General features: G+C 34.0%; 3 protein-coding genes across 4 annotated transcripts; 2 read left to right on the forward strand and 1 right to left on the reverse strand.

The window, feature by feature from the left end:
* The first annotated feature begins 3,226 nt into the window (after window positions 1–3,226).
* On the forward strand, window positions 3,227–4,962 carry LOC145048672 (putative galacturonosyltransferase-like 4). 2 transcript variants are annotated; one of them, XM_078997249.1, is made up of 2 exons: window positions 3,227–4,439; window positions 4,587–4,962. In XM_078997249.1, the coding sequence occupies exons 1-2, from the start codon at window positions 3,473–3,475 to the stop codon at window positions 4,682–4,684; spliced, it is 1,065 nt and encodes a 354-aa protein (XP_078853375.1). In that variant the 5' UTR covers window positions 3,227–3,472; the 3' UTR covers window positions 4,685–4,962. The 2 variants fall into 2 exon arrangements, with proteins under 2 accessions (XP_078853375.1, XP_078853374.1); XM_078997248.1 differs by having other exon boundaries at window positions 3,231–4,962.
* A 3,134-nt stretch (window positions 4,963–8,096) lies between these two features.
* On the forward strand, window positions 8,097–9,656 carry LOC144998725 (BSD domain-containing protein). Its single transcript, XM_078958466.1, has one exon. The coding sequence runs from the start codon at window positions 8,169–8,171 to the stop codon at window positions 9,549–9,551; it is 1,383 nt and encodes a 460-aa protein (XP_078814592.1). The 5' UTR covers window positions 8,097–8,168; the 3' UTR covers window positions 9,552–9,656.
* A 5,909-nt stretch (window positions 9,657–15,565) lies between these two features.
* On the reverse strand, window positions 15,566–20,023 carry LOC145048673 (oxidoreductase, 2OG-Fe(II) oxygenase family protein). Its single transcript, XM_078997250.1, has 7 exons — window positions 19,321–20,023; window positions 17,434–17,570; window positions 17,240–17,357; window positions 16,793–16,909; window positions 16,603–16,718; window positions 16,373–16,527; window positions 15,566–16,294 (listed from the first exon to the last, which is right to left on the reverse strand). Exons 1-7 carry the CDS (start codon window positions 19,826–19,828, stop codon window positions 15,820–15,822), a joined length of 1,626 nt encoding a protein of 541 aa, XP_078853376.1. The 5' UTR covers window positions 19,829–20,023; the 3' UTR covers window positions 15,566–15,819.
* Between the last annotated feature and the right edge of the window lie 2,339 nt (window positions 20,024–22,362).

The following is a 22,362-nucleotide window of genomic DNA, read 5'->3' on the forward strand; positions in this document are numbered from 1 at the left end:
TCTTTATTAATAATCTCACACTTGACCTAAGAGATTAAGAAATACGGGAAGCAATGTGGTTTTTGAAGATTCATTCATGGATCGCTTACAACCTCAGAAGTAAAATGTTATATATATATATATATATATATATATATATATATATATATATATATATATATATATATATATATATATATATAATCTATTAAGTAACTTTTATGTCTTATACTAATCTCATAAGTTTTTATTTTATTTTTATATAAATAGTTATGCATAAAATACAGTAACAATGGAGAATACAACCCAATATTTGATCCAATATTTGAAATTAAAGACATGGTACAAATTTGTTTATTTTACTAAATGATTAATGGATACTTTTTGTATTTACTTTGTATTTAACTTGTGGTTGTTTAAATATAAAGAATAGATGAATAATAAATAAATATAAAGAATAAGGGAATAAGAGAATCAATAGAATTTTAACATAAAAAATTTAACCGGTAGGCTAGGTAGAATATTATTTATATATTGGCTCAATAGACCTATATAATATAAATATGGTATTGAAGAATAGAAGACAATATTATTAAGGATAATGACTTGAAAGGGTAACGGACTTTCGATTTTATTCAAATTTAGTCACTAGTTTTTTTTATTGTCTATTTATCACTGAACTATTGAAACTGTTCACATTTTACCCTTACGATCGGTTATAACGGTAAAATGTGAACAATTTCAATATTTCAATGGCAAAAAAGAATGAAAAAAGTTTAGTGACTAAATATTAACAAAGTCGAAAATTCGTTTCCCTCTAAAAAAAGTTTAATGACTAAATATGAACAAACTTCCTCTTGTATTATGTTTTAGCAAATTATTTATTTTTGTTAAATTCTAGAATAATTTGTTGATGAAGAAATCTATGAAATAAAAAAACAAAACCCCAAAAAATATATTTAAAAAAAATGAAAAACCGAAACTAAAATAAAAAAGCCAATGGTTTAGTATTTTCCAAAATAAAAAATCAAAATTTCCGATGTGATTTGGGGTTGACAAAAAAAAAAAAGAATTATTCTCACTCATAACGTCGTTTTAAGCAAACCTTTTCATTTCTTAGTTTACAACTAGCTGTCATTTGTTGTTAGATAGCCATCGGACCACCGTCAGACTTTTGTGGAACCACCACCGGACTAACAAATTCAATGACATTTTTTATCCATATTCACAGTTTAATAGAATAAACATTATAATTCTCATTTCTTTGGTAATGCTTTTTAATACATACTATTTTATTTTTGCAGTCAAATATGCAAAATTTTAATAAAAATATAGATTTATGCATTGACAATTTCAATTTTCTCTTTTTCTAAATTACAGATTACTTTAGAAAATATATTGTGTATAAAACATTTTCACGGTTTAAAAAAAACTTATTCATATTTTAATAAGCATAATGATTCATTAATACACATTTTAATATTTTTATGCATGCATACATTCATTCATATCTTAACACAATATTTATATAAAATATATACAACATAATACAGTCCATTTTTAGTTTATTACCTAAAATTCAAAACATAACATAATACAAATCCTTATACACTAATTTACATATTTAAACAAGTCAAACCCAAACTTTACTATCGCCATCACCATCACCAACTACTACCACACGTCACCACCAACCACATATGCCACTGTCGCAAGCATCACTCCTTCAAAATCAGATCTATATACACAATCATTGATTAACAACTTAAATACTATATTCAAAATTTAATAAACTAATTAATTCAGAGTTTAATGCTAAATAGTTATAAAATTAATATATTCTTACATATTTATACATCACAAAAAATACATATATTCACCAGAAAATTAATACAAAAAAATCATACATAAATCATTCATTTTTTTTTAACAGAATTCATTAAAAATTCACTTCTTAATACAATCAATTCATAGTTTAGTACACAAAATTCATAGCTTAATATAATAAATTCAAGGTCACACATTATGATCTGATGAGTCAAACACTCTACAATATATGTCAGTGTCAACATCAACTACATCGACATCGCCCGCGTACCAAGCTTATCAGCATCAATGTATAGCGTAGTTATTCTATGTAATCTATTGTATATCAGGTAATGATATAGATAAGTATAAAATAAATCACATATCATGTATCTTTGTGATAATATCAGTTCTTAGTTAGATTAGATACAACCCCTTTAGTCATTAGATTGATATGTATAAATTAGTATATTTACAACATTAGGGTAAACCCTATTGTTGTGAACACGACTTGGTGTCGTAATCGTCTTTGTGACAATTGTCTTCTTGGTGAGGACTAAAATTATTTCTTGGTGTAAGAAACAATTTGGAGAACTGTTTGTGTCTTTTAAAGTTTGTTCTTTATCTTCGTTGATTAAGTTTCTCTTTAGTCTTTATATTTGAAGTGTATCCGATTGATACAAACCTTCAAATTGTTGAGCACCATAAGCCTTCTACTCGAGCATTGTAGACCCTCTGCATGAGCACCGCAGACTGGATTACAACTACCACCACAAACCTTAGGACCACCCATTGCTAAGTCTCAATAATGACTATGAGGTAGAGGGAAGATCAATGATCTGGACATCTTCACTTAACAACTTTTGTCAAAGAATTTGTAATGCATGCTTATAAAAATATGCAAAACGAAATAACCTAAAAGGGTAAAACCCTACTCACCGAAATGTTACTGAAATAATTATGAAAAAATGAAGAATTATTGAATACTTACTTGAAATGAGAGCATGTGTGCCCTCTAATAAGCACAAATAATATAACAAACTTTGACTATTTTCCGCGGTTAAAAGGGTAATAGACGGCGAAAATGAACTTTTGAATGTAGGGACATTTTGTATTACATTTGTGACTTGTGAGATTATTTCTGCATACAGTGAATTTATTTTGTTAATTTTGACAAAACCCACGGATATAAGAACACAATATGTTGTCATTGTAGTAAATAGTTAAAAGATCGTTAGAATACAAAAAACAATTATTTTCTTTATTTTGTTAAAAGATCGTTAGAATTCTTTTCTTTATTTATTTCAAACTTTAAAATACGAAAAATAATATTGCCGTATGTTTCCTTTTCTTTCTACTTATATTTTTCGTTGCAAACGCTCCAAATTATAGCCGCACACCAAACAATTCATTAGTAGTACGATTTTTTTTTTTTTTTTTTTTTGACGATTGTTGACTTCCTGATTTGTCATAAAAGAGTCAAAATTGTTATAGAAATATCCCATTATTTTCTTCCGAATAATCTTCTCTTCCTCTCAAACCCATCAATCCCCTTGTTTTCCTTTATAATATTTCTAAAAAGATTCTGTGATCAAAACTTTAAAATCTTTTTTCAATCAGCCTCTAATGGCTGTTTGAACTCTTTTTCCCTGATATTTCCGTCCACCGTCCTTTATTGCCGGGCAGGATGGCCTTTCGGAGCTTCGATTGTCTTCTACTCCTCATCGGCCTCCTGTCTCTGTCCTCCCTCCAACCACCATTAACCGCCCTTGCCGCCACCAATATCCGCCTCACCCGTAACCGAAAACTATCCCAAAATGTCCCTTTTTTCCGTGAAGCACCAGGGTTTCGTAATGGCCAAGCATGTGGATCCTCTCCCAGCGACCGAATCCATTTAGCAATGACTCTCGATTGCAACTACCTCCGCGGGACAATGGCCGCCGTCCAGTCGATCCTGCATAACTCCGGCTGCCCGGAAAACGTAGTGTTCCATTTCCTATGGCTTCGGTTCGATCAAGATATCAAAACCAGCATCAAAACCACCTTCCCATACCTCAACTTCAAACTATACAGATTCGATTCCAATTTGGTCCAGGGTAAGATATCAAAATCTATACGCGAGGCGCTTGATGAACCCCTGAATTACGCAAGAATCTACCTTGCAGACATAATTCCGACGTATGTGAAACGGATCATCTATCTGGATTCGGATCTTGTGGTCGTGGATGATATCGAGAAGCTGTGGAGAGTTGACTTGCAAGACAAGGTGCTGGCTGCACCTGAATATTGTCAAGCCAATTTCACACAATACTTCAACGACAATTTCTGGTCCGACCCGGAATTGGCAAAAGTGTTCAAAGGGAGAGACAGAGGTAAGAATCCTTGTTATTTCAACACAGGAGTGATGGTTTTAGACGTTGAGAAATGGAGGCAAAGAGGGTATTTACAGAAGCTTGAAGAATGGATGGCAGTTCAGAAGCAAAAGAGGATATATCATTTGGGTTCTTTGCCACCATTTTTACTTGTTTTTGCTGGAAACATAAAAGCAGTTGACCATAGTTGGAACCAACATGGTTTGGGTGGTGACAACATTGAAGGAAAATGCAGGAGCTTGCACCCTGGTGCAATCAGCCTGCTTCATTGGAGTGGCAAAGGTAAACCATGGTTAAGGCTTGACTCGGGGAAACCCTGTGTGGTTGACCATTTGTGGGCCCCATATGATCTTTATCGTTTGTCCAAACTTATCTTGTCTTCGACAAATGATGAAACTTAGGTCCTCAAGGTGATTTCTTGAATTTTAGGCCAAGAAACAAGAACGGAATTCGTAAAGAAGGTGAACGAGAGAGGGTTTTATGCTTTAGATTTGCAACAGGTACTAAAAGGGTATATCTGTCATTAAATCTGTGCGTTGCGAATGGGAGCATACATATATTATATATAAGAGGTGAGGCTAACAGCAAATATATACATATGTATGTATATGTATATGCTGATGCTTCTTAATCATTTTGTTCATACACGACACAAAAACAAAAATTCAAAGACGTTCCACCACAAGATAGGAAATTCGTTTTAATTCTTGTTTTAGATTAGTTAGATTTTTAGGAACCCCATGTCCCTCTGTTGTACACTAATTTCATTTATTTCCCTATAAATTCTTTTGAGCTAGCTATATTCCCTGCCATTTACATTCATTTCGGTAACAATCGCACCGATTTTTACTTTTTTATCCATAAGAACAACCAACTTACATTTCTTTGCCTATAAAGATAATAATAACGTACATTCTTGCGTTTCTTCAAATAGCAACATATATAACCTGAAATTTTTAAGTGCTTGCAAATTTTTTGTTGCATATTGTTAATAAATAAAAATATGTTGTTATTATGGGTAATGAAATCTAACTACATTTCTATCATTAGTAAACAAATGTAGTTACATTACTATTATGAGCAAAACTAAAGTAAGATTTACAAGTTTCATCTATATTTTGTGCTTATTGGTAAAGAAGTGTAAGTAATCTGCTAAGATGAGTAAAGAATCTAAATGCATTACTATTAAGAAGAGTAAACGAAATTTCATTGTTTTTTTACGATGTATCATTGAAGAAATACAAATGCATAGTTATGATTTATTTATGAAAGAAAACATGCACACAAACTGGAAATGATGTTTATTTTATGGCAACCATTTTTTTATCATCACACATCGTTGATCTCTTTCATGCTCAAGTTCTTCTCCATGGCTTCTTTCTTGCTCCTTATAAATGCATCAGCTTTCTCATTTATATTTGAAGCAACACTCAAAAGATGATGCCTCCTTCCAGGCAGATTCCCACCTTCTAGGATCTTCAAATTCGTCCTTTTCGGGACTTTTTCTTGATCTCCATTTCCATTCCTTTGATCTTGTGAATCCGTTTTCTGACGGGTTAATGTCGGATTCCCGTTTCCTTTGACCAAATTTTGACCAGAGCCCTTGTTTCTCCTGTTCACAATTGAACCATTGGTGTGTCTAAACTCAACTAGTATTTCATGACCCGTGTCATGACCATGGTGATGGTGACTAATTACATCATGGTCCGGATTTCTGACTTCATGAGCTTGAGATCTTTCATCATGAGGTGATGTAAAACGTCTTGTAAGGAAGCTATTGATGATGAAATTGAATAGCCTATGGCAAATGCCAAGAGGGACAAAACCATCACCTGTTTTGCCCTCTTCTTGCATATTTGTGTTGAAAAATACACAGAAGAAGCATAAGAATTTAAGGGTTTTTTTGGTATGATTCTAATCTTTGAAGGTGAGGTATAGAAAAGATTAAAAAAGTGGGTAGATGGGGTCTTCTTTATGAGTCTCTTAAAGACAAAGGGTTTGCTTGTATGATACTATAATTTCATTGATAAGACATAGAGTTGTACTTTTCTTGAATTTGGTTATATTCTTGAATAGTGACACTATCACGAGATTGATGTTTAGTTGGTATTTTAACTTGGTTTCTTCCATGTATGTAGGCTAGTAGGGGTCGACAAACAAGTTTTTATATATATATATATATATATATATATATATATATATATATATATATATATATATATATATATATATAAATCTAGAAACAAGAACCGAACTAGATATAGTTGGTTTTGGTTTGATTTATCTGTTTTGAGATTTGACTGATCTTTTTATTAGTGTACATGTCTTGTATTGTATATTAGGCACATCATTAGTTTGTGTATCTGTATTAGTCTTATTTTAGTTTAAGTCCGTTGGCATGGCATTGTACTTTAACCCTTTTGGTAATGGCGTAATGCAATGTTCATTACGGGAAATTATTAGATTCTACACTTTGCACGCCTTTACATGTGTGTTGATACATTGATCACCATTGTTCATACAAATACAAAAAAAAAATCTTCATCACCTTAATTAGTTAGGGTAAATAAGGGTCCAATCATGGGAGCTTATGGCTTAATAGTTTGATTCCAACCTTAATTATATAGGTTGATATATAATTAATGATTATATATGTTATACAAAATTCAACCAAGTGTTTTTACAATTAAATCTGTTTAATGATTCAACGACTCAAAACTGTAATGAAATCTAACCATAGTCCCACTTTTGATCACATGGGTCTAGTTGGTCATGTTTGGAGTGAAAAGAACATGTGCAATCTTGTACATCTTCAAGATAGTTGATGTAGAAACTTGTTGACCTTGTTATTAATTATCACTACCTAATAGCAACTTGATGGATGATGATGAATGAAGGTAACTTTGGGTTTTCATGAGTGGATGGATTAACGAGAGTGGAAGGTGGAGTTTACCGGTCTTCCTAGCGATGTACAATTCTTTTGGTATATGAAATCTCGATGTCGAGGTCAATTCAATAACGAACAAAAAGGTAGCAAATCTTTTTTTTTTTTTGAAACGGTGGAAATTATATTAGCCACGGCCTAAAAGAAAAAGACAGAGCAAAACAAAAACAAAACAATTACAAAATGTGGAAGGGGTTACAACTCCAAACTTTCCATTTACAATTCTCGAATTTACCCCTATAATTCACCCAATTAAACAAGTGATAGTATTATCAACCAAAACCATTGGGGAGATCTTCAAATTGTTGAAGACCAAGTCATTCCTAACCTCCCAGCCACACCAAAGGAAACTGTATATGATAACAAGGAAAATTTTACGTTTTGTAGGACACTGACCCCGTCGGGTAGCGAAACTCACCAACTTCGTGACCGAATTAAATGATGCGCCTGGATATTGCACCGTCTAAAAATCCATTCCAAAGTGGGTTTTGAGGACGTACACTTTAGTAGAACATGATCGTTGGAGAAGGGGTGGGATACTATTTTTTGTTTTTTTAATCTAAAAACTGATAAAGAAATAAAAGAAACTTCAAAAAAAATTATTAATGGTAAAATAGTCATCTTATGTCAATGGAAACTAAACGTGTAAGAAAAAACAAATTTATGGACGTTTCTAGTTAATTTAAAAAAATATAAAATAAACATACTTTTTGACATATACACGATAAATGAATGTTGTAATTTACCCGTAAAATTATTTCTAATCCCTGTGAAAATTATGATATGCTGTTTGATTTTATTTTGGATTCTATTTCTACCGGTGATTAATTGGGTCAAACAGAATAGAAATTCATGAAATGAAAGTATATGTTTTTAATAATTGGTGTAAGAGCATAAAAGTCCGTAAATAGTGAGGGCTAAGTTTGAATTTTTTATAGTCGTTGTGACTTGTGAGTTTGTGAGTTATGACGTTGTGTGTTTCGTAATTGAATTGGCTATGCTTCAATGATTTGAAGGAGAAACCGGCCACGATCTAAGAACCCTAATTCTAATCTTCGCAACTGTTAATGGATTTCTTCAGATCCATATTAGCAGAGGATCCGGAGCCTGAAGCCGCAGATAGTTACGAAGAATCAGATGCGGATCCTAGGCAAAGCCAATCGCCAAAACAACAAGAAACAGAAGGCGATGAAGATGATGATTCCAATTCGAATGTTAATTCATCGGAAGACGGTAGCGCCGCTGGTGGTGTTGGTGGTTTGTGGACATTTGGAGATCTGGTGAAGACTTTAACGACCAAATCCGAATCAGTCTTCGAAACGTACCGTCGTGATCTGAAGGAATTTGGGACGGGTTTGAGGAAAGAGTCTGATTTGTTTCGTGAAGTGGCGAGCCGTGCCGTGAAGGAGTTACCGTCTTCCATTGAGGTCGGTACGTCGGCGATAGACGGGGTACTAAAATCAACGGTGGATATCATCGCACAAGGTAAGGAAGCTCTTCTTGCAGCTTCGGATATTGATGATTCTGATGCTTCAGAAAGACATACTTCTAGTGATCGCAGTGGTTTGCATTCGAAACGGTACAACCGTTTTGATACACAAATGAATGCGATTCAGAGTGATATGCGAACTTACTGTGAAGATCCCGAGGATTTAGATGATTACAATAAGTGGAAATTAGGTTTTGTGTTTGGTGATAAGAAAGATGAAATTGAGATATTAGTTGGAGATAATGGAGCTTTGTCCGGAATCTATCCAAAGCTTGTTCCACACGAGGTTGATGACGCAACTTTTTGGTATAGGTACTTCTTCAAGGTGCATAAGCTTAAACAGCAAGAAGATGTCAGAGCTAAGCTTGTAAAGAGATCATTATCAGTAGATGATGAAGAAGAATTGAGCTGGGATGTTGATGATGATGATGATGATGAAGAAGAACAAGTACAAGAACAAACTGATCAATCAAGATCAAAAACCTCAAAAGGCCAAGATTTTCACAATGTTGGAAAGGAAGTAAGTCCTGCTGATGAATTCAAACCTCAAAGTTCCAAGATTGTTGATGAAGATAAGGAGATGAAAAGCAATGTGGTTAGTGTTGATAAGAAGATTATAGAGGAATCCAAACCCAGTACTGTAAATGTGTTAACTGTTGAGAAAGCTGAATCAGTGGATGAAAGGGTTGATGATCTCAAAGTTGACTCTGGAAAGGTCAAAGATAGTAAGGATAAACCAAACCAGCCTTCATTTAATGAGGAGGAAGATCTGGAGTGGGGTGAGATTGAAGACATTGAAAACAATGATGCCAAAAAGGCCTCTCATTCTGATGCAGACACTCCAAACAAAGATGAGTTGCGCAAGCGGTTGAGTACTGCTATAGATGAGGAGGATTTGAGTTGGGATATTGAAGAAGATGATGATGATGATGAGCCTGTAAAAACAACAGGTAACAAGTGATGCATGCAAAAATTCAATCACCTAAGGTGTGTTTGGATGATATTGATAGATTTGTTGTAATTGTTTTACTTAGTTTTTGTTGGTCAAATATATTTCCTGTCATTTTAGGAAGCAGCCACTGTTATGTGAATTGCAATCGATTCTTGTTCATAATATTAACACTTTCCATATGTTGCCCAAATGGTCATTGAAGTTCATTGTTATGTGAATTGCATCGGTTGCAACCGTTGCATTAGGATCTAATATAAACTCTTGTGGCCCTTATGCCTTTCTTTTTGTGTGTGTGTGTGTTTGTGTTTTGTTTGTTTGTTTTTTTAGGGGTAGGGAATGGAAAAGGAAAAATGGATTGACCAAAATTTACGCTTTCTCCCCTTAAAATGTATCATTATGTTCCAACCTGAGAACATGACTATCTTTCTTATTCCTTCCAACTTGAAAAAATAGCCAATTAATTTTTTTCCCTTCGCTTTCATTTCATTCCTTTCTCTTGCCTTTACATGTATAGTATATAGTTAGTAATATTATTTCTTATGTTGCTTTGAGGGATGGAGGTTTTTAATATAATTGCAATAATAAAACAAATTTATATACGCAATGAGATGTTCTATATGAATGATCTATATTTCTACAATATAGATAGCAAATGAGCGAAATGGATTTTAATCACACCTACCTTTGGCATTGCCGATTAGTCTATATAAACAAATAATGTATATCCAAACTACATGAAGATGAAGGTTTTGAATCGTTGATTATGTGAGTGAGAAGAGTAAATATTTTTTGCTTAGAGCAATATGGCTAGGGATTTGCTTGGTCTCACACATACTATGATGTATGTGATGTGAACCACACAATACATCTAACAAAAAAGGTTATGAATACTTTGCAAACATTTATAGGTGATGTCAACAAATATTGTTACATCTACATATTAAACATAAACATGAAACTTACAAGACAATTAATGCTCTTCGATTTGATCCATGAGACCAATACATAGAGTGAAGATCTTTGACGACTATTTGTAAATTTTTGGAATTATTTTGCCATCAACCTCCTTCTAGAATGCGTCAATAGAATGTCATGTCTGAAAGGAGAAACCACTAACTTGGTAGACATGGAATTGCCAATGATGTATCATATCAACCTTCCATTATCATTTTGGGGCTACACATTTGAAATAGTTGTTGAGTTTTTTTGGTGCATGAATGAATAGTGTTCTCTCATCCTACATTGGTACTTTGAGTTGTCTCCAAGCTTATAAAAAGATACCAATGCTTTGGTTTCAATATATCCCAATTAATATGCTTCAAGTGTTTCATTTTTTTCCTATTATTTCTCTTATTTTAGACTATAGAAAATTGTAAGTCAAAACTTTGGAGGGTATGGGTGTTTCTATCATATAATGAATCTTTCTCTCTCGAAGCACATGGTTTTTCTCCAGTTTTGGAGTATTCCACGTATATCTTTATGTTCATTTTTTCCCTATATAATTGGATTTATGAGGGTTGTTTAGAGTTTTCCATGTATATCTTTCTCTCTCGAAATGCATGGTTTTTCTACAAGTCTTTGGTACGATGTTTGGATAGGAGATACACCTTTTAAAGATCGTATTCCCTGAATTTTTCCTTTTGAAATAACTCGTAAGTGTATTGTGGCGGATTGACGAGGGAGTTACAGTTGGATGTGGTAGTTGAGAAGAAGAGTTCAAAGTGACATAGAGCGTTCAACTCACATACCTGATGCATGTTGTTGCTGATGTAACCTAACTTCTCGACATGATGCTTGGTCTTGGAGTCTCAATAGTCGTGGGCTTTTCATTGTTGGTTTGGTTCGAGTTAGGTTTGTCAATTCCTTCTTACACACAAATTATAAAGTTACGAGATGGAATAATAACATCCCTCATAAAGTAAAATATATTGATGTGGCATCTTGGGTTAGATCGTCTTTCAGGTTGAAAAAAATTGGTTGATAAAGGAATCAATGTCCATTCTATTTTGTGTCATATGTGTCTCATTTATCAGGATGATATTGTTTATTTGATTCGGCTGCGAGAATACATGGTGTTATTTTCATATTGTTAGAGATGGTTAACCGAATGAATAACTTTGTTTTTGATTTGCTTATGTCTATTACTGCATTGGTTTTGAATAGGAACAAGAAGGTTATGGTAGGAACGATAATTAATGCTACCATCTGGGTGTTATGGTACCTTAGAAATGATGTTGTTTTTCTGGAAATGAGTACCATAAACATATGATCTTCGATTCGATTTGAGAGTTTTCATATATTTAGTTAAAGAGTAGGAATTGAAAATTTGTTATTTCTTGGGTTGAATGATTGAAAATTTGTTATTTCTTGGGTTGAATGATTGAAAATTTTAGTTAGTGCCTCTGTTTTACAATTCTCTCTTTTTTTAATTTCTTGCTAGAGTCCGTCTCTTATAATATATAGTTGTTCAAAAATTAACAAGTTAGATCATACACGTCAAAGATAGACCAGTGACTAGGGCTATAAATGAACCGAACGAACACGAACAATGGCTTGTTCATGTCCGTTCGTTTAAGTTAGTTGAACAAACGAATGGACACGAACTGATAAACAAACAAGTTTTCTTGTTCATGTTCATTCGTTTAACTAATTACATTGTTCATGTTCATTCGTTTATGTTCGTGAACATGCTAAGCGAACATAAATGAACATAATTGAACATATATGAACATAAACAAACATATAATATAGTAATGTAATAAAAACAATTAAACGTATATGAACATAAATAAACTTAAATGAACGAACATAATGAATGTAAACGAACAAGAGCAGTGTTCATGTTCGTTCGTTCAACTAAACGAATGAGATTTTTTGTTTATGTTCGTTCATTTATTAAATAAACAAACTTCCTACAGAGCGGTTCGTCGAACGTTCGGTTTGTTTACAATCCTACCAGTGACATAACAAGTCTAACATGTTGAGAAAGAAAGAAACTAGTGTTATATTATGTATGTGTTAGGTGTGTCCAACCCAACAAATAATATGAGTATAATAGATTTCAAATACACTGTTTTAATGCACTAAATAGTAGTACAAGACAAGCAAGGTTGAACTACAAAGATACGGGATAAAAGTCTATACCTCTTTGTGCAAAGTACTTTGGTCACAAATGGGGTTTTACTTGCAAAAGTTAAATAATGAAAATATCAGTCTACTATAAGAACATGCAGAAAAGTGAAATAGATTTGTAAACAAGTTGTTCGAGTGGTTCTAGTTCTAGCTCTCAATGTTGTTGTTAAACTTGATTATGACTTGATGTAATTCATGATTGTTATTCTAAGTTGGTACTGAAAGATATTAACACGCTCTAATACCTCTCGTTTGCCAAATTATCTAATCAATACACGCTCTTTGACTAGACCTAGATTTACTAATTCAACATAAACACGCTTTTAGATCATATTGAAAACTTGCATTAAGTTTTATACAAGCTCTCCAACAATGTTCATTTCTTCTGATACGCTCGGAAGTGTGAAAACATGTGATGTATGTTCTACAATAAGAAAATTTATTGTTTCTTACCAATCATTAACTTTATAGAACGATTAGGTGCCCTAAAAGTTAATTAAATACACAAGAATTCAATTCATATAAGTGGCCAATCAAACATAAATCAAATTCAAAGATTCTAGTTTAAATAAGAACATAATCATTAGTATAATCATAAATCGAGTATCAAGTCATATGCTTCAAGTCAAGCAATCAACATGTTTTGAACAAAAACTAAAAATTAAGGTTTCTCAGCCACATATGACTAAGAACAAATTAAACAAGAATAAAGATGGAATTAAAATGTTTAATCCCAAAATCGCCCTCTGTTGCTCTAAAAACCGCCCCCTCTCTGAAAAATGGTGATTTCATTATTTAGCTCCACAATTAACTGCTCATGTGCTTGCCATAAGACCATGCGTGTTTGGTATGACCATGCGTTTTGACAATGACCATGCCTTTTTTGTTAAAACTAAGTCTTCAGACTTGGTTCGGTCTTCGATCTAGCTTCACCACAAGTCATGTTGCTCAAATATAAGATGAAAAAGTATAAACACGACCCGTGTTGGTGTAACATGAACCATGTTTCAAACGTAGTCATTTGCTATGATGATATGCAACAATTCGAGTTATGCCTTCACGTTTTATTCCATGACATGACTGGTCCATCTTCTCTCCATGCTCCAAGTTCCAAGCTCCCCTCCATAGTTTCAATGCTCCAAGCTCCATAATACCTACAAAACCAATAAAAATAGTGAAGTATCAGACATTTTGAATAAAACATGCAAGTGCCTATATAATTAACTAAACGCAAAAATTATAAAGTAAAATGCAATGAAAATATAGAAATAGACGTGCAAAATACGTGCATAAAGTGTTTTCCGATATGTTAAAATGGATTTTTTTATGAGATTTTGGATGGTTCATTTTTGTCGCATATAAGATATCTCATGTAGGCAAAATATGACATTTTTTTCATCCAAAAGGGACATATACTTCATGTTATAAAATTTTCATATGGGTTCATAAAGTAGATTAGAAGTCTTAATCGGAAGATATCAGCCTTCGTAGATTGATATCATATTTATGTTTATGTATTCTACGGGAGACACATGTATCGTCTTTAGTAACACCTAGAGAGTACTTATGTATATAATATTGCTAGTCATTTAGACCACATAATATCTATCATGGTATATGTTGTATTACATGTATGTTCTGGTTGACAACGGTTTTATCTGCAATGCAATGCATGATGTGCTTATATTTCAAACAATCCAAATTAAGGATCACCAATGAATGTGCTATAATATATATCCTTGTGTAATTTCTATCGAACATTTTCACCAACAGTTTTTTTTTTTTTTTGTAGTTGTTGAAAAATATGAAAACAGTTTTTACATGAAAATCATCTAAAAAGAGTTACGTTAGGATTTTGGTTAACTTTACGTGATTTTGTATACAATCGACTTTAGTAAGTACAGTTAAACTAAAAGACACCCACTACACATGACTTTTGTTATTTTGTTATTTTATGTGCTTATTTGAACCACTAATTTGTCACTTTTCACATGTGATCCGATGTATCCATTTAACACCCCTACTTTATTTTTCCAATAGTAAGACTTGTTGTTTCTAGATTTTGCATAGAAGTAGGAAAAAGATTTATGGTGATGTGGATGTAACTAACACATCAAAGAACATAGACCGTGGAATGCCTATTCATCACAAATTCGTTCAAGACTTATTTAATGCTTGCTTTATAGCTTGGAAAAGAAAGTGGCGTAATGAAATTGGTGTTGTCGACATTAATTAATATCATGGAAAACAAGCTTCCAAATCTCTAAAGCATATTCTTCAAAAGACATGAGATCATTACAACATGGATATTCCCATCCCTTCCCCACCATATGCCCGTACTACCATTATATCTCATATTCTCATTCACCAAATGGGCCCAATAATGGGTCTTCAATATTCAATCTATTCTTTATGGCATTATCAAAATTAATGTAAGTAGTTGATATTTTTTTTCAATGTAATAATATTAGAGCAAGTAACATTATCACAATGTGTAAAAATTGGAAGGAAAAAAAAGAAAAGAAAAAAAGAGTAAATTACACGAATGATCCCTATGGTTTAGGGTAATTTGCGTGTTTGGTCCCTAACTTATTTTTTTAACTCGGAAGGTCCCTACTATTTGTTTTTGTTACGCGCTTGGTCCTTATTTTACCTAAAAAGACTATTTTTCCCTTAATTTTTTAATTTATTTAAATAAACACACCCCTAATCCCACCCCTTCACCGTACCTCACCTACCCCATCATTTTTTCCTCTTTAAATAATAGTCTTTTTAGATAAGATAGGGACCAAACGTGTAACAAAATTAAACGGTAGGGACCAAACGCGTAACAAAAACAAACCATAGGGACCTTCCGAGTTAAAAAATAAGTTAGGGACCAAACACGCAAATTACCGCAAACCATAGGGACCATTCGTGTAATTTACTCAAAAAAAAACAATTCACACTTTGTTAACTTCAAAGCTTTTAAATACTACCTCTAAAAGTAACTCTAAGTTGATTGAAATCGGGAACAACGGATAAAAACCTATTTCCCCAAAAACTCATCTCTCAAACACCAAATGGCCTTGTTGTACACTATAAATCAAACTCCAAACAACCACAAACAAACTACTTGTCTTTAACAAAAAGACCACAACATCTTTTAAGCCACAGTGATGCCCGAATCAGGGGTTCGGTCCATTTTATGTGGCTCAGGGGAAGGCGGCGGGAGTGCAAGGAGCCGTCCCCTCTGAGCACGTGGTGGTAGATGTTTCGCAGGTTTTCTGGACCCACCGTTCCAAGGTAAGAAAACACCTGTACCGCCACGTGGCAGCCTTCGTGGGCTCATTACCATTGGTCGAACCGGTGCCAACATTAGAAGCTGTGGGGCCCGAATCGCGCCCCATTTCGGGAGAACATGGATCGATTCGTATCCGTTCTGTGTGATCAATGGAGTTGGAACATTTGGCTGCCATACTGTCATCGCTCCAGACATTGGAATTTGATGGTCTTTTGGTGGTGGGTTTTTATCTTCCATTCGCACTTTGAAAAATGTGATACTTATTCTTTTAGTAGGAGATTGACACATGACGTGTCGTGCCATGTCAGCGCTGTTTCCTCGCATCACTAGGAGTGCCCTGTTGAAAATTACAAAAAATGTAATTCGTACGTGTTGTGTAACTAAAAAAAATGTAGAGTTTAAATTACGAAATTACCCTTGGTTTAGAGAAAGCATGAGCGGTCCTTTGTAGTTTCCATCGTTATCGCAGACTAAAGTACGCCCAAAAGCCATTGTTGATTCGGATAGAAGAAGAGTAGAGATTGGTTGCTCTAGGTGAGGTGGCTTCAAGAAAGGCTGTGAAAATTCTCCCTGTGTAAAAATGTATAAGGGATTAACTACACGAATAATTCTAAAATAATTAACGAGTGTAAAAGTGAAAAATACCTCGTCGAAAAAGTTAATAATGCAACTGTTTGGTCGTCTGTTTTCTGAAATGAGGTGGAATTGGATTAGATGATCAATGACACCTTCAAGAGGAGCGGGAATCGGGTCGATGTTGCCTGTGAAGGATTAAAACACAAAGTTATATTTAGATTTTATAAAAGATTGATTTGGTTGAATTATGGATGCTTACTTTCTTGTGATTTAGTTGAAGCATCATCTTTAATCTGTCCAAAAATAGGAGCTCCGAACTGAATGAGCTCTCTCTTGATTGTTTTGGATTGTTGGTTGTACATGATAAACGTCTCACCTAATCACCCACAGACGAAAGGCAAAAAAAAAGATTATAAAATCGTGTCTTATAGTTAATAAAAATAAGATTTAGGAGGTTTGGGACATGATAAATGTAAGGTTATTAAGGAAGTAGGCTCTATTGAATTTTTATCCTAGCTATATAGAAGGGAAGGGGAACTGGAATTTTTAAGGAAGGCTAATAAGGTATGGAATATGGATTATCAACTGAAAAGAAAATTAATTGCCAAACCTGTTCAATCCCTTACTATCTCAAAACTTCAGTCCCAAAAGGAAAGAACAAGCAAGGTTAACTAGAAAAGCAAGCATCACGAATCACGGGATCCACCTGAGAGTTCACCATTTTGGCCAGCAACTCGGAGTTCAGTTACATATTCAGTCAACTTAGATAGCTCGCTTTTGTTCAGTATGTCTTCATACATCTTCAATCCTCTCACAACATTCACCTGTTCATTTGTTTTTACTTTTTTATTATTAATGATTTAATTCAATAAAAAAAAAAAAAAAAAAAAATGAACTTGCCATATGGCCTTTGACGGATTCTTTGGCTACAAATCCTTTAGTCATCTTGATTTCAGCACGTCGTGCTTCCCAGTCTTGTTGGTTTGAGCATATCTCAGTGCTTTCCTGTTCCACCACCATATCCGGTTGCTCAGATCCTGCGGTTCAATCACTAAAATTATTTGACTTTTATTTTTATTTGGTAAATAAATTATTATTATTATTATTATTATTATTTATATATTTCAGTCACCGATGCTGACGACTTTATTAGTCACCAATCATTGTAACCCCACCATTGTTCATGGCTCATGGCTCAATGCGATTCCTTCTATATCTCAAATTAAAACATTTTTTTCTTCTTTTTGTAGCTAAAAACAAGCCTTGTAGGCAAACATCACTATTGTGAATTGCACCACGCACCAAACAAGCACTACCTCATCACCCACTAACATAGTACGACAAAGAGATAAAAAAGCCATAACAGTATCGGTATGCACTGAAACGCATACTTGCAACTAGCAACAGGATATACCTAAGCCCCATGTTATCCCCCCATATAGTGGGTCGGTGACTAGCATCTTCGGTTATAACCGTCTATTATTTTCTTCGGTAATCATCATGGAAATTTCTACTTTTATTTTTTCATCGGGGATTTCGATTATGTAAACCGATTTGTAGTGGAAATCATAATAGCTTGTTTTGATATTTTAATAAAGATTACAGGCCGATATAATAAAGAACATTTAATGGGTACTTTGGTTTGGTCAATTGAAATGAGCGGAGGACATGACATAAAAAGATCTTTTTCGATGACGAAATGTCAACACCTTACACCTCCATTTAATTGTCTTTTAACTTAATGGTATCCCTAAATCTTTATGACTTTGAATAGAGTCTAATTTCAATTAATTTAAACAAAAAGAAACAACAAACAAAACAAGAGGCAGGCGGTAGTAACGTCTGTTATAACGGATCTCGACGTGCAGCTATTTGGTGCTTAAAAAAAAAAAAAAAAAAAACTATCTATCTATCTTTCTCGAGGTTAGGAAAGCACTTTTGTTTGAAATCGGACCTCGAATTTCTCGCTTCGAAGGAAAACCATCGGGAATTACAACAAGTAAGTGAATTTTCGCTTTTACTAATTCTCGTGTTCATTCAATCTCAATTTTCAAGTAAAAGTGAAACAGAGACCAAACAGAGGAACGACGTGAGAATTCTCAAAAGTCAAAAAATAATTGAGTCAATTAAACGGATGAGAAAAAAGGGACGCACCAACCCCCAGCCCCTTCTGGAAAAAAAAAAAAAAAAAAAAAAAAAAAAAAAACGCATTGTCCCAAGGGAACAAGGGAAGCAACCGGGAATTACAAGTACAAAAAAGTTGGAGAACACTGTTGACATGAAATTTTTTTGAAACAAAAGTTCTAAATATTAAAGAAATCAATCTTTTTCGAAGAATTGTACTATATATTAAAAAATTAGTATCGTCCTTCAATTTGCTCTGTATGATTATTAAATTAAAAAATCAATAAAGCTCCAAAACAAACCTGTAAAGACTCTGTTTTCGGGCGTACGTGTATCTATAAAGCATTTAAAGCATTAATATTAATGTATTCAACTATTCACATAGTAATGAGTTTAACAACATAAAACTATAACGGAAAACATGTATATGATGATTAACAGAGGAAGACATCTATAAGTATGCAGCTGTGAGCAATTTGACATAAACAATATGCAGTTTGAGATATCAGACTGACACAGACAATTTTTTTTTTGAAACTGCAATAAGAAAATTTATTAAGTGGTGATTACCTGCCAAATTATATATATAAAAAAACAAACACGCATAGAAAGGAATCATATAATTATATATAGCTGTATGAATCGAGCAAGAATCGTCCTTACCTGCATCAGTAATCCCGCTCTTTGGCGAATTATCATTGGCGAAATCATCATCAACAACCTCACCAACGCCGTTTCCATCGACGTCCATGGATTTCTCTTCCAAAATCTCACGTTTCGTCTCTATCACCGGCGAAGAAACATTTTCTTCCACGATCTTCTCAACGCCTCTTAACTTCTCCTTCACCTCCGCAACTTTCTGTAGCTCATGCGTCACATCGGCAATGGAAAAATACTTCTGCATCTGAAGAATCGGGATCCAATTCAACCGGCGTCGATGTATAGCCGCAAACACCGACTCATACTCACATCGTCCACCTTCAAACTGAGACAAATGACCACACAATGCATCGATGATCGCGTTCGCCGCGGCGAACTCACCTCGGAACCACGAGATTATCGCATCCTTCGCGAATGCCTCAGACATCAAGGCCGTAGGCTGTACCGCCGCTGCCGGCATCATCACCGGCACTCGATCCGATACTGGAGAAACGCCGGCTGCCGGCGCCATGTCAGTTCCTCTCAGATACACGTAAAATAAAATCCGAACCTTCTGTTCGCCTTTCTTCTCCGCTCAACGAATCGACGGCGTTCGACGATAAATCAGTGACGGAGGTTATCTGTCGAGAATAGATTTTGGAGATTTATAGAGAGAACGAAAGAGCGAAGAGAGAGAGGAATGCATACAGGGACGATATATATGTATATATGAACCTGTATATATAGTGACAGAAAATTTTTAAGGAAAAAACAAAAAATGTTTTGGGGGAGTGCAAAGGGAAGCGAGGGTTTGGTTTGTGAAGAGCGTAATTGGCAAGTCTGTCTGTGGGGACACTAATCTGACGTGTCATTTTTTTATACGATATTTTTGCCAGCATGGAAATATTAAATTTTTATATAAAGCCATTTATGGACAGCGGGTTAGGTTGCAAATTATTTGTTAAATTGCAAAGATTCGAATATTATGTTTTATAAGGTAAAATACTAAATACCACGTTTCAATTTAATTAATTTTAATAATATGTCTCAGTAAAACACTATTTTATCATATATCTATATTTTTTTAGCATATTACCTAAATAAACGTAATCCAATTAAAACCATGGTAAAATGAAATTAAATCATTTCCATTGAGAACTTGTTTTCCTATCTAAAAAGTATCTAAAAAGTAAGACAAAACTTAAAATGGTACATGTGGTTTCATAAAATCTGAAATTTGGTTTCTAATTTATAAAAATCTTACGGATCGTTCATGTGGTTTCAAACTTTTAACATATGGTCTTTTCGGTTCACTCCGTTACTAGTTAACCGTTAAGTAAGGGACATTTTTATCATTTCACAACATAGGGATCATTTATGAGGTTTTATATTACTTTTTTTAAAAATAAATAAATAAATAAAATTTAATATACAAGGGGTCTCTCTCTCTCTCTCTCTCTCTCTCTCTCTCTCTCTCTCTCTCTCTCTCTCTCTCTCTCTTCTTCTTCTTCTTCTTCTTCTTCTTCTTCTTCTTCTTCTTCTTCTTCTTCTTCTTCTTCTTCTTCTTCCAGAAAAAATCCCCCCGCTTCCCTTTTATCTGATCACAATTTTTTTAGACCTAATTTAACTCCAATCTCCATCTTCGTTGCAACAACAACCATCGTAACTATTGGGAGTTTTTCTTTGCTCATTTTTTAAAGAGTCAAAACCAGTTAATAACACTTCTACAGGGTCAGAATAACAAATTCCTTCTTCCCAACAAAACCAAAACCAGCTAGCAACAGCGTTAGGTCGAGATTGAGAAAAACGGGGAGGTATCGATTCCATGGTGGTAGATCGTCGGAAAAGATGATTTGGCTTCAGCTATTTCAAAATGATCAAATTCACATGATTGTAATGAGAATCATCTTCTTCCAAGATCAAATCTAGAAAAGATGGTCAATCCATAAAAGATGAATAATCATCTAATATCTTATTACCATGGTGAACTAACGCAAGAAGCAAAAACAAGAAAACTTGACAAATTACTCGGAATAAATTCAAAGGCGAACATGAATTTGAAGGCAACAACACATCACAGTATGCAAACGACCACTGACTCGATTTACTGGGTTCACCGGGGCCCAAGCTCGTCTTTATTGTTATCGAATCAGAAGAAAATACTAGAATCGTATGCATAATGATCAAACCTCAATGTGATGGACCCTGTTGAAAAGCGATATCATGGGCTTCGCCTTCAATCATCTTCTAAGGGTCTTCGAATCCCTTAAGCTTTTGTTGGGTTCGATGATCAACCAACTATTGTTCATGGTTATCGAATCAAGTCTTACATGAATCAAATGGAGTCATTAACCCCAAAATCACAATCATTTGGTTCTTTAGCAAACTATAAAGCTATGTATTCTTTAACGAAAGGCCTGCAAAAGCAAACCCTGTGAGTGAACCAAATAAGGGAATGATATTGGAAGCTCTATAAAGCTTTGTATTCTTTACATATGTTTGATTCATTGTTTGTGTACATCAAAAGTATAGAAAAATAGGTAAAAGACATGATTCTAAACGCTCCGTCTTCTCAAAAGCCTGTGGGAGTATCTGTCTACTGATTTCCTGAGAATACAAGCGATTTTGAAAGAGTAGGTCAGCATTAAGCCGGCGAGTTCATAAAAATGTTTTTGTAATGAAAACCTGTCATGGAATCAGTGAAAATGTTTATATGCTTCCCAAGAAAATCCAATATTTTCTAACATATGTGTTCATTACTATGTTATGTTTGAAAACCCTGGTTACCACTAGTATGTATAGTATGTTTTGTTTGAAAACCCTGGTTACCACCAACATGTATAGTAGTTTTACTAGATAAACCATTTGTTGTATCAATGGAATCCTCCAGTGTAATGTATAGTGGTTTTATTAATTAAAATAAAACTAATGAAGAATGGAATCCCGTAAACAAAGGTTAATTGATACTATTGTGAGTCGTATAACCATGCTTGATATGACCGATGAACTTAGCGATGTTCTTCATGTAACAGCCCGGATTTCCAGGTATCTTTTATTCATATAATT

Source organism: Lactuca saligna, chromosome 5, assembly GCF_052625555.1.
Source record: "Lactuca saligna cultivar CGN05327 chromosome 5, ASM5262555v1, whole genome shotgun sequence".
Taxonomy (NCBI): Eukaryota; Viridiplantae; Streptophyta; class Magnoliopsida; order Asterales; family Asteraceae; genus Lactuca; species Lactuca saligna.

Coding starts and splice junctions, on each gene's coding strand:
- LOC145048672 (XM_078997248.1), top strand. CDS start 3,473: ATGGCCTTTCGGAGCTTCGATTGTCTTCTACTCCTCATCGGCCTCCTG.
- LOC144998725 (XM_078958466.1), top strand. CDS start 8,169: ATGGATTTCTTCAGATCCATATTAGCAGAGGATCCGGAGCCTGAAGCC.
- LOC145048673 (XM_078997250.1), bottom strand. CDS start 19,828: ATGGCGCCGGCAGCCGGCGTTTCTCCAGTATCGGATCGAGTGCCGGTG. Junction 17,571..19,320: donor GAGCGGGATTACTGATGCAG/GTAAGGACGATT, acceptor ATTGAACCGCAG/GATCTGAGCAACCGGATATG. Junction 16,528..16,602: donor TTATTAACTTTTTCGACGAG/GTATTTTTCACT, acceptor ATTTTTACACAG/GGAGAATTTTCACAGCCTTT.